Below are 12,910 nucleotides of genomic sequence, written 5' to 3' on the forward strand. Positions count from 1 at the left end.
CCACAGCAGTGCTGAGCCCTGGGCAGGTCCATGCCTTTAACCTTCAGAGGGTTAAACACATGGATGAATTCCTCAGCTACTGGCACGGAATAGGCAGGGGTGAAAAAAAGTGTTGCTCAGAACAACCTCAATATCCTCCATAAATAATATAAATATTTTAGTATTTGTCATGTGAGAGCTAAACCTGCACCTCCCTTCTCCCTACCTTTGTAAGCCCAGGGGGATGTGCCTCTTAAAGCACACGACACTCATTGTACAGAGTTATTCCAGAGTGCCTGAGAGAAGGACTCACTGCAGGGATGCTTCTATTCACAGCTACCCTACAACACATCAAGAATATTGGATATTTATTCCAATATTTTTTTGGTTTTGCTTTTAAAACCTAAGCAACTATTGCTTGTCTGGTGTCAAAGGGCAACATCAGCTCCCTCTCCAAAGGGCAGCAGGGCTGGAGCATGTCTACTCTTACCTGTACTCTGAGTGTGTGGCAGGGACAGCTAGCTGGGAATGGTACAATGGAGCTGGACAGCAAAACTGGTGCAGAGTATTTAAAGACCTACAAGGAAAAACACAAAGTCAAACCACCAGCTGTTGAGAGGGGGGCTCTGGAGGGGGAGGCAGTGCTGACAGGAGTGTTGGCAACTCACGAGGACGGTGACTGAAATTTGAGGCACAGCTGTCAATTCTGGATCCCGGGGGGACATGGGGGAACAGTCCCAGCTTTGAAATGCACACACCAAAATGAGGAGGAGCTGTTGCAGTGAAGAGTCAATCAAAGGTTGGTTGCAGGATTAAGGTCAAACGCCAGTTCAAGGCTGGGGGATTGCCTTGCCAGGTAGAAGGAAGGTAAAACTGAAACACTGAGGGGTAAAATCCCCATGGAAATGAAGCTTTGGGCTTCTTCCTCTTACTCTGCACCAGTCAGGCTGTTCTCTGTTCATGGAATTAATGCACAGTGCTCTGAATGAGGAGGGACTATGCAATGGATATGGACACAAAGCTTTCTTTAAGCCCAGCAATGACAAACATATTGCAAAATAAACCACCTGAACATGTGAAAGAACCCAAGTTTCACCCGTGTTTTAAGCAATATTCAGACCTGTGCAATAGCAGTTTAATTGTTCCAACTTGTTCATTTGTTCAAAGCACAGAAAAAAATAAAAAAATCCTTTACAGCACAAAGAGCTTCAGCACCTCAGATCATTAGATTGGTATTGCTTCACTAAAACAAAACCAGCCAAGGGGCCACACCTGGAGGAAAGCTTGGAAAACCTTTAAGCTCCACACAGCACTCATCCCTGCATTCCTGGTGCTTGTGCCAGGAAACATTAAACAAGGCTCAGCACAGCAAGTCCTCCATAATAAATCCACCTAATCAGATTTCTCAGGACACAGCATTCTTCTAGGAAATCATAAAAAAATAATCAATATCTCCCTAGCTCTTTGAGTGGAAGAGGAAGCCGTTAAATTGAAAATCCTCACTTAATTTGTGAGGATCCAACCTGACAGTTAACAGAGGGTGTGTGTGTATACACAAATGCACTTTTTAACCCCCCCATCTTTCTCTTGGTGTTTTGACAGAAGTCTCAGAAGATTGATTTTGAGTCTTCTGCATCCCTGAGGCTTAAAGTGAATCCTGTGAGGTCACTTTCTTACGAGATCAAACAGAGTGGTTAAGCAAAAAGAAGTCAGGCTTTGTTCAGGAAGGAGTAAGTTACTAATCCTTAGGAAAAAGGACAAGGTCAGTCTGTTCTGATTCCTGCTGCCAACACTGTGTCAGCAACTGCATGGCCAGGATCAGTTGGATTTTCTGTTTAAAGGTGCTAACTCCTGTAAAGTACTTGAGCTTTTGGAGATGCAACTCCATCCACAAGGCACCTCCCCAGTGTGGGACATCCCTGCTGACACCTCACAGGCACCCATGGGGCAGCTCCAAACCTTGGGAAGACAAAAAGTTCAAGACAAAGATGGAGAACAACACTGAAAACACTGATGGGCCATATCAAAGCAGCCAGGACATGCCAAAGCTGGATTTTCTGTCAGGAAAAGCACAGAAGATTTCCACACGAGCTGCTCCACTCAGTGCTGTGAGTGCAGGGCTCGAGTCTCACATGGAGGAACCTGCTCCTGCCTTGGGATACCTGGTTTTTCCAGCAGAAGCAAAAGAAGGAAATGGAGAAAATCAGTAGGAGAGTGTTCCAGATTCCATTCCCACCACTGTTCTTTTTCCACACAGATGTCTCTTTCTTCAGAGAATTAACCAGTGAAATATGAAAGAACATGAAGGAATCTCTCTGGATTCAGCTCTGCTCAACAAAGCTTTTTGAACAGAGCTTGTTCCTGGCTCTTCCAAAACCATTCTGCCCTCAAGGCTCCATGAATCTGTCCTACTCTGACCTTCCCAGGCTCCAAAAGAACAGGAAAGGTGTTGGAATCTGAAATGTAAGGAACTCGTTGAATTTTGGGTATGTGAACTAAAGTTTAGAATGAAACACAGGATTTGATTTGAGACCTTGGAAAAGGTTTCTAAACTTAGGTGTTAGAAGTGAGAATGTGGATTTATAGTTCAAAGTAGATACGTCAAGTAAAGGAAAGTTTAGGGTTTTAGAGTTTAAGATATAGAAATAATAAAGTAGTTACAGAGATAAATAAGAAGCGTAGAATGCAGTACTGTAGGTTTTGTATTATAACGTGATTGGTTGAGAAAGTTTATATTGTAGTATGGGTCTATAAGATGATTTAAAGACTGGGTAAAAAACATAAATATCTTTGTTAGTAGTGTTATATTAGTCAATAATTCCTTAAAAGGTCTTGTAACTAAGGGTCTTATGCCCTTCTGAACCGTGCTGTGATGATGGGAGCTGAACTCACCCTTCCTGCCTATGCAGAAGATAAGAAAATAAACTACATGATCACAAACAACTCACAGATCCTGCCTCGAACTCCTTCCCAAATTCCCCACCAGTGAATATTCCCAGCAGGAAGCTCTCCCAGTGCTCTTGCTCTGGTCTGTGCACACCTGTGGCACAGCACTGGGGTCGGGAGCTGCCCTGCCCCGAGTTCAGGCTGCAGCAGGAACGCAGCGGTGCCGAGGAGGTTCCTGCACTGCTGCAGAGGAGGTGACACGGGTGACAGGGCTCAGCTGCAGCCACCAGGGCCCTGCTGTCCTACACAGCAGCTGGACCTCGGACAGGACCCTTGTCCCACCACTGACAGAGGGACACAAGGTCTGGGCTCTGCTCCCAGCTCTGACATTCCCAACAGCTGAACTCTGGGTTCCTCCAGATCTCAGTGACTCACGCCAGCCTGACAGTGATGGGGCTCAGGCTCTGCAGCTCCTGACTAACACTGGTTCTCCCCAAGGCAATGGGTAAATCTGCCCATGCAATTTAAGACTCATATGTGGCATTTTGTGCCTTCAATCACCTGCCAAAACAGCACTTGCAATCATTTACCCTTCTGTAATATACCAGAGAATGTCTATGGTTCCAATCCCCCCCCTTTTTTTTTTGTTTGGTTGGAGTTTTAATTATTTTTTAAACTTCATAGCTATATGTTGCAATCAGCCTTCTACACAAGTTTGCATTCAAGCTAAAATTAATTTACTAATTTTTAACACCTAAAGACATCAGAAGAAATCCATTTCAATCATTCGGAGGAGAATTAATCACTTCTCCTGTTCACAGTCTCACAGATACTCAGCCCTGTGAAGATTAGTTTCCACATCTGTAGCTGCTGTTCTTCAAAGGATGATTTAGGATTACAAAGAGAGCACAGGTACCTCAGCACCAACACAAGACAAATGACTGAGCTGACAAATGCTGCTGCTGGTAATTTCAGTTTCTGGCCCATTGCTGCAACATCCCAGTGCACATGGAAGTTTGGCCATTTCCCACTTCCAGGCCAAGTTCCTTCCAGCTTTCCCCTTGTGAATCCCTGCAAGAGGTTCTTGGCAGAGCAGATGAGTCAGTAAAACCAGAGCCAAATCTGACCCAAAGCTCTGACATCTCATTCCCCCACAGAACAGGAGAAACCCAGCTCCTAACGGAGCACACAGACCCCAGGCAGCTGTGGCTGTGCTTCTCACCCCTCTGTAAATTCCATTCTGTTTGCCATCAGGTTCCACTCATTTTAACAGCACTCTCCTGTCCATCAGCAAACAGAAATGACAATTCTTTTTAATCGGACGGTTTCAGAGCCCTGCTCAGATGTACAAATAAAAAGAAATCGATTACTGGTCATCACATAAAGCCACAACTATTTTTATTTTTTCTTCCATTTTCTCTTGCAATCCCCAACAAGCCTCCCGAACTCAGCAGACAATTTTCTCAATATTGGTTTTTAAACAAGCCGGGAGAACAGAACATGACGCCATTAACCTGGAATTGCTTTTGCTCTAGCAAGTTATCCTGTGCTCTCCCAATGTGCTCAGAGCCAGCAGATGCTCCTGGCAGGATTGGGAGCCTGGAGGCAGCTCGTCCCCTCTCCCTGCACAGGACACCGGGGTGGCACAGGACATCCACCCACCCTTGCTTATTCTGCTGCTGCTGAATTTTCAGCAGAATTATGGAACCATCACTGTGTGAGAGCTTCTTCCTGTGAGAGCTTCCAAACAGAAAGCCTGAGACTGAAGGGAATGGGAGCAGGAGCACAGCTGGAGGAGCCTTTCTGCAGTTAATGAGTGGTTGATGAAAGGAGCTGCTCAGTGCCTTCCCTGCCCTCTGCTGCTGCCCTCTCCCAGCACCACGACTTCATTCACTGTTCCTCCTCTGGTCTGGAACAACAATCTGTTCCCCTCCATCTGCCAGGATTCTTCCCTTTCTTCTGGCACATTTTTCCATAAAGTGCATGTTGCAATGAGTATGTGGAAAAAATAATCCCAGCACAGGCTGCTGTCCAGGATACCTGTGTGCACCCATCCTTCTCAAATCAGCTGAGGAACAGCAGGAGGGGCAGACAAATCCATCCCCTCTTTCAGCCCATTCACTCCATGTCAGCTGAGGTAGCCAAGAATGGTTTGTTTGATTGGATCTATTAAAAGGAATATTTACATTTCCCAGTGTTTTATCCTGTTGAAGAGTAACATCATTTTACAAGTTGGAATTTTCTTTCTCACGTCCATCCGGAGTTATGGCAACAGCTGAGATTAGAAAATACTAGAGTTAGAAACTAATAAAGTCTGTTCTGTTCTTGTTTAATAAATCCAACCATTACTTTCATGAGGAACAACATCTGAAATGTAATCAAATGATACCCAAAGAGGTGATGAACAGTAAAAGTCATAATAATAGTGACTCACATCAACTCCAGCTAAATGCTTGCTAATTAACGTGTTTATTAAGCTGCTAGAAGGGCTTCCAGAATGAAAACCCTGACCCAGGCCACAGGAGACTTTTTGGAAAGCAGCAGGAAGCTTTTCATGGTAGCTCCCATTGTCCCAGCCCAAGTTTGATTGCAGCTGTCTGTGGCTGTGGTCACCTCAAGGTGATTCAGCACACAACACATTCCCATTTCCAGGGACAAATTCCTACTGTTCTTCACCCAAAATACACAGGGCAGTATGATTTTGGCTTTTGAAGCAGCACTTCTCTTTTTTCCTATTCATTTCACCCCACTGTATGTCCAGCACTCTGCAGCCAAGCACATCACAGAGAGGCTGTGGTGGCACACAGACAATATTATGTTTTTTTCACAGTGTTTTAGTATTAATTAATTTCCTGGCACACACTCTTTTGGATGGCGACCCCACAACATTAAATGCTGCCATTGCTTGTATGTTTGCATCCATAAAAACCTTCCAGTTCACAGCAGAGACCACCACACACTGCAGGAGAACCACAGCTCCCTTCATTCCCTGGGCACGATGGGAATGTGCCTGGGATTGCTCTTTGAGCAAAGCTTTGATTGCTCTCAAAGAGCCCAAGGTGGCTCTTTGGGCACAGCTTCTTGGACACCAAATCCCAGGGAGGCAACAGGACAGCTCCTGGCAGGTAAACACCAGTGTAATTACTCTGCACAGAGTGTGAGAGTCAAAAAACTCACCCACACATCACAACCAGCACAGCCATATGCTGCAGAGCTGCTCTGCTGGCATCTCCCTCCTTCCATGCAATAGTCAGAACTTGGCTAAAAGCATTCTAGAGCTACATTTCCTCTTCACAGGAATGAAAGACATTTTCACCAGCTACAAGGATGCTCAATAAAAGCTGCAGTTCCAAACGAGCAGCACACACAGTCCAGAGTACAGAGCACTGAATTTTGTTCCAGAATTCATCAAATCTGGTTGTCTGAATAGCAGCATTTGTACACAGCACAGCAGAAATGCAGACTGGGAGTTCTTGTCTGGAATAATGCTTCCCTTTGTGTATTCCCAACTCAAGTGCCCACAGCTGGATTTTTCAATGGAATCATCAGGCACACTCTCACTGTCCTCTCCTCCATCAAAGGGCCTGTAAATAATTATCATCTCCTGGGAGAATGGAACCACAACAGGCCCAGCATACTAAACAAGGAACTGCCGTTATTTTGTCCCATCCTAGAACACAACACTTATTACCATTACAGAGAATTATAAATAATTATTATAAACTTTTTTTGATTTCATGAAAATGCAGTACCAGCCTACACAAACAGGCAGGAGGGATCCTTCTGCATCCCTGCACAGTTTGCTCCAATCCTGGGTTAGCTGGAACTAGGCTGAATTTAATTAAGACTATTAATATGTAGATGCTTGTAATTAGAAAAAAATCCTTTTAAGTCTTAACTAGAACCCCATCTATGGTGCAGGGTGATGTAGAATAATTCACAGAACTCATAAGATGGACTTATGTCAGTTGTGCTTACTGGGAGCTGTCAAAATCTGTAGAAAAAAACCCACACAGTCCAAACCCAGAAATTAAGAGCAAAGAGACATGAGAGAAGGAAAATATCTTTTAGATTAAATCAGAGTGGATATATTCACCACACCTTTTCTGTATGTCCCATATCATTAAATCAGTTCCCAGAAATCATCAAGAAACTACAACTCCCATTATAGAACACAGCCACATTTATAATCTCACAGAGCAATAACCACAGCAAACTCAAAGCTGAGCAGTGCCAGTTATACATATTGGATTTGCAGCTGATGAAAGAGGCAAAAGAGCAAAGTACAAAGAATGAAATTACCCAGATACAGCATGAGAGATTTACAGCAAGGCAAATCCTGTTACTTAAAACAATGCTCCAGTGACATATGTTCTATTCAGTGCAGCAGCTGAAAAAAATGCGTTCACTAATCCAAGTAGTGTGACACTGTTGTTCAGCTTTTCTTAGAACAGCAACAACCAGCCTTTCTACACTTTAGGATGAAAAGATATTTTTATCTTTTTTAAGATACTTTCAATGGTAAAGATCTTTGGCACATATATATATTACAAGAACACTGACAGAGTCATTATATGTAAGGTTTCATCTGAAAACTTACTCAAGCATTGAAGAACTGGTGTATAACAGTTTAATATACATTTTCAGTATTGAGAACCCATTAGTTTTAAAGAACATGAAGATTTTCTATTTACATGTGCTCTTGAGTTCTTAAAAAAAATTCCCAGCTTACATTTTCCTCTTTCCAACAATCAGCATCAGCTCTCTTACATGGGAATTAAAGCACAGAATTATAGCAGGAGGCAGAATCCACATCTTGTTTTCTACAGCAACGTGCTGAGGTGGGTAGAAGATACCAAAGGTGTAAGCAGCAAAACAGGAAAATCCTGCACAAGATGGGTCTGTAAATAAGACTGCAACCTCACTGTGAAAGACAGCAACATACAGGGATTAAATATCCCTTACCCCCACATGGTAAGCACTCTGTGAAACCCATTCCCTGCTGAGAGTTACAGAATCCCCAAATCCCAGGACCCAAATTAAAATGGAGTCCAACACAACCAGAACTATTCTCCCATGGATAAACAAACAGCAGGATGTTTCAAGCTGATCCATGCATACCTGAAAGGCTGCAACCTGTTCTCCAAGTTTACTTATTTCGACTTCCTACAAAAGGCTACACATTTATTTTGATTTTAGAACATTTCAACTTAACCATCCACCCATTCAGCACAACACAAAAAGCTAAAGAAAACTTTTTGAACAGATACTGATATTCTTCTGTTATTGTATTTGAGGAGCCTGGGTTTGAATGGTTTTATTTACTCTGCCTGTGTGTGGATGGTGCTGCTGAACGTGGAGCAGATTTACTCAAATCAGGGCGCTAAGAGGCACTGCTAAAATAACTGGAAAAGGCCAGGGATGACAAGTGCATGTGTTTAATGCAGGATCCTCTGGAAACCCCAAATTTAACCCTAAAGTCAGCAGATGGTTAACCAGGGTTCAGAACTGCAAACAGAGAGTCCTCACTCCAAGCCTCTGGACTGGGAGTGAGGACAAATCAAGGGTCCATCCCTGCCTGGTTTGTGCCCATTTTGGAGCAAACCCTGTGTGTCCCATCCACCCCTCCCTGTCTGTGCCCATTTTGGAGCAAACCCTGTGTGTTCCATCCACCCCTCCCTGTCTGTGCCCATTTTGGAGCAAACCCTGTGTGTTCCATCCATTCCTGCCTGGTTTGTGCCCATTTTGGAGCAAACCCTGTGTGTTCCATCCATTCCTGCCTGGTTTGTGCCCATTTTGGAGCGAACCACCTGTGTGTTCCATCCATCCCAGCAAGGTCCTCCTGAGTTCTGAGCCCCAAGCCATGGGCTCAGCTCCCACCAGGGGCTCCTCAGCCCCCAGAGAATCAGCTCCTGTGTCTGACATTAACCCTTCAGAAACTGCAGGGAATAATAATCAATGAATGCACCTTTATGTTTTGATCAGCATAAAGGTACCAACAGAACCACAGGGAATTTTGCCTCCTCGATATGACGCTGCTCAAGGCTGCACTGCACATCCTGCTGTTTGCATTTCTGTACTGAAAAGACAGATTGCACTTTAATATGACAAAGCATTCCAACAAAATGGAAGAGAGATCATTGACTCATCACAGACAGAATTCCTAGCACCCTGCATTGCTGCTTGGATGCAAAGTGAAGAGTTTCCTCTTTTTTTTTCCCTGCTAAACACAGACTACTCACTTTATTACGCTGTATTTTTAAATGCTCATATGCACAATCATCACCATCATCTAAACACATTTAATATACAGAGCATTCATCTGCCAAAAAAGGTAACACCGTAAAAATGGTTCGTGGAAAGAAACCTACCCAACAATAAACTGATCACTACTCCCACTTCTGGAATCCTCAACACAGAAATCAGAGACGTGACGACAGATGAAGAAGGAAAAGGTACTCACAAATAACACCTCCTGCAAGCCATCCTTGAATGGGGGGTGGCCTTGGAATTTATATTTTCTTTCACGTAATCTGAGGTAGAAAAGCTCTTTCTCAAGGAAAAAGAATAAAGTAAAAAAAAAAAATCACATTCACAGCTTCTGCATGCTCATTCAGGCTCAGCCACGGTGGAACATCACGGATAAGTAAGCTGGTGATGTAACCAGCATCAAACACTGCATCAGATAAACCCAAAGGCTCTACAGGGTTATATTTTGCGAAGCCAAAAGGTTTTTCCCAGAGAGGAGGTTTAGCAAGCATAAACCAGCCACGCTGTCCTCACATTCCTGGTGGGTTCGCTTTCTGCTTCCAGAAAATGTCCCAAAGCTGTATTTATTATTCAACTTCATCACCAAGAAGGAACAATATGCTTTCTCATTTGCTATTTAGATGGAAATATCAAAGCACCAAATGTTGCATTTTTGAATGCACCATCTCTGCCTGCTCACTGTAGTACAGTCCAAACCAAGAAAAGGCCATTGGTCCTTTTATCTCCATGGAAACAGCAGCATCTGTGAAGACGAACGTATTCCCTCCTCACTGCAAAGTCAATTTATAGTCACATACTATGACATAAACTAATAAGACAGCTAAGCTAATCAGCAACCAGGAGAAACAGCAACCTAAACATGAGATTAGGCTCTTGCTTAAGAGGATATTCCTCTGTATACAGCATTTCTCCTGTGAAAATTGCAGAATTAAGAAGCAAATCAAGCTGTTCCTGAGAGCTGCTGAGCTGCTGCAGGTTGGGGATTTGTGAACTTCCCAGTTTGGCTAATGAGGAGAGTGGCTGAATATTTTATACAATTATCTTCCTGCTTGAATCTCTAGTTAAATCCTACTAAATGGGAAGAGATTTAAACAAAGTTGCTCTTTGCAAAAAAAAAAAAAAAAATTACTGAAGAATTACTACTCCAGTGTTACCTTTTGCCTGCAGAAGAGCTGTCATCTTTAATAGCAACAGCAGAGTGAGAAGTTTCATAACTCTACAGGCGACTGCCTCCCCATCTCCCCTCCTTTTAGCACCACCAGAGGTGCAAACACTTCAGCACCATCCTGCTTGTGCTCCACGAGCCTCCTCTCCAGGGAAATGATCCTTTCTACAGGCCTGATGAGTCACTTCTAGTTGATTTTATTTGGTGGTACTTTGTAAAAGAGAAAAGCAAACCAACAGACCCCACAGAGTACAAAAATGTGCTTTGCTCCTCCCCTGCCCTGCATCCTGCCCAGCTCCGATGCTCAGCACTCAGCCTTGATGCTCCCAAGCCAAGTTTCCTCCCTTCCTTCATGAATCAATGTAATGACCATCTGCTCACATTATTAAGCTAAATATACACCAGAGCACACTGATGAGGGCAGCTCATTTGCCATGGTCAAGTGATCAGCTCCGTGGCCAGTTGTCCCAATTCCAGAGGGACAGGGGGCAGCGGGCAGCCAAATCCTACTGATGCACCTACACAGCTCCCAGGGCTCAAGGGGAGCAGGAACTGCCAAAGATGCTGCAAAACTTTAAAAACAAAAATAAAAAATGGGGGAGGCAGGAGATCTTTGGTCCAAACCAATTTGCAAATGAACTAGGGTGACCTAATTGCAGCCTCGCTGTACCTGAAGGAGGCAAAAAGGAAGTTGAATGATTTTAAAGGTCCTGGAGCAACAGGACAAAGGGGAACGGCTTCACTCTGACAGAGAGTAGGGAGGGATGGATATTAGGAAGGAATTGTTCCCTGGGAGGGTGGGCAGCCCTGGCACAGGTGCCCAGAGCAGCTGTGGCTGCCCCTGGATCCCTGGCAGTGCCCAAGGCCAGGCTGGACAGGCTGGAGCAGCCTGGGACAATGGGAGGTGCCCCTGCCATGGCAGGGGGTGAAACATGGTGATTTTAAGGTCCCTTCCAAGCCAAACCACTCCCTGATTCCATGGCTCAGTCCAGCAGAGGTGCATTTCGGTTTACAAAAGTAAATTTGATGGTTAATTTGTAGAATTGTCAGTGCAGCCACAGCCCTCAAGTCACATCAGCATGTGCTGGTGCTGTGGGATGCAATAAGAAACTGGAGGGGAAGCAAAGGCCTCAAAATGGCCCATTCCCCCACATGAATGGCCTGTAAGGCTTGGATCCAGCACCAGCAGGTGCTCCAGCAGGATTATCCTAAGAAAACCGCAACTCCATAAATTCCCACTTGGTGTGGTGCTGCCTCAGCCAGCAGAGCGAGCTCCAGGGAATCCAGCCTGGTGTGGCCATCCCCAAGTATCTGCGCTGGTACAGTTCCCAAAACCTTCCCTGTGAGCTTGATCCTGTAACTCCAACCCCCATGGGCTCATGACACGGGCCAGGCTCCAGAGCAAAGTGTCCCCGTGCCACACTGGAGGCCTGGATTGGGGCAGCCATACCTTGAACACACATGTGCCACCCCGAGAGGCACTGACATGGTCACAGGTACCCGTCAGCCTTGAAAGCTGAATTATCTTCTGCAAAAATTAAGGTAATTCAGAGGAATACAGATTTAGACGAGTGGTTTTTTTCCTGCTGCACAGCCTAAAGGTATCTTGCCTTCCAGAGAAGCTTTATAATGATTGAAATACTGCTTTGCTTTTAGCAGATACCAAATACAGAGCACTGGAAACATACAATTTCAAAAGGTGCTTGTGCGTCCTAAGCTTGCACATCACAGCCACCAATACATCACATAAATGATAAATGCTTGCTAAAGAAACAACACCATTCCATAAAGAATCCCATAAAACAGCTTTCCAAGCTACTGCAAGGTCAAGTACCTCAATCACCAGCAGCACATGAAGAAGAGAATATACAGGCCTGGCAGCTTGGTGCATTCTTTTGGTTTTAATTCCAGTTTCTGCAGATGTCTGACAGTGCACAGGTCAAGTGACAAGTGAGGAATGACTTACGCAGGTATTCAGAAAGGTGCTCCCTGGATGATAATCAATCCAGTTCAAGGAGGACAGGATAATAGGAAGCTTTTCAGTCCATGGCATTGTTGCTTGTGTTTGGGACAAGCTTTCAATTCAGCTCTTGTTTTTCGTTTGATGTGTCTGGATAAAATAACTGAGGAAACAACTATCCGGCTCTAAACTCACCTAAACTCCAGAGTTTTATTCAAGATAATGGACTCATTTGCATGAGTTCTGTTAAACACTGGTTCAGCCAAGCTCAGTCTCCCTCAGCTCTCCCCTGGAACAATGGGATTGGGCTGATTGAGTAAGTGTGGGATAAAGTCTGCCCACGTCTGTGTCTTAGCAGAATGAACTCAAATGTTTCACAACTGATTGAATACTACAAAGTGAGGAGTTAGTAACTGCACAGGCTGTTTAGCCTTAGCTTTTAACTCTAAAAAAGGCTTTTCTTTATCAGAAAAATGCAGTAAGTAGGGCAGAATTGAGGACACGGGGCCAGCACTACAAAGTCAGCTCAGCAAGACACTTGTACAGTCACTTGCTGTCCCTGTGTGAAAAGAACTGGACATAAAATGCCCAAATCGTTATCCTAACCACTGTACAAGCTACAAGTATTAAAGACGAGGACTCTGATCCCA

The 12,910-nt window shown here is 44.3% G+C and overlaps 1 protein-coding gene across 15 annotated transcripts in view; it reads right to left on the reverse strand.

The window, feature by feature from the left end:
* Positions 1–12,910, reverse strand: part of IQSEC1 (IQ motif and Sec7 domain ArfGEF 1) — a 282,649-nt gene that overhangs the window by 158,615 nt on the left and 111,124 nt on the right. For 8 of the 15 annotated variants that reach the window (XM_072934947.1, XM_072934948.1, XM_072934950.1 and 5 more), the window contains one exon: positions 470–556. The exons of 4 other annotated variants lie outside the window; for them this stretch is intronic. In XM_072934947.1, coding sequence (XP_072791048.1) covers positions 470–556 — 87 coding nt within the window. Of the gene's footprint in view, positions 1–469; positions 557–9,236; positions 9,978–12,910 lie in introns of those variants that run through there. 3 more of the 15 variants (XM_030282974.4, XM_030282980.4, XM_072934953.1) reach the window with 3 other exon arrangements.

Source organism: Taeniopygia guttata, chromosome 12, assembly GCF_048771995.1.
Source record: "Taeniopygia guttata chromosome 12, bTaeGut7.mat, whole genome shotgun sequence".
In the NCBI taxonomy this organism is placed as follows: Eukaryota; Metazoa; Chordata; class Aves; order Passeriformes; family Estrildidae; genus Taeniopygia; species Taeniopygia guttata.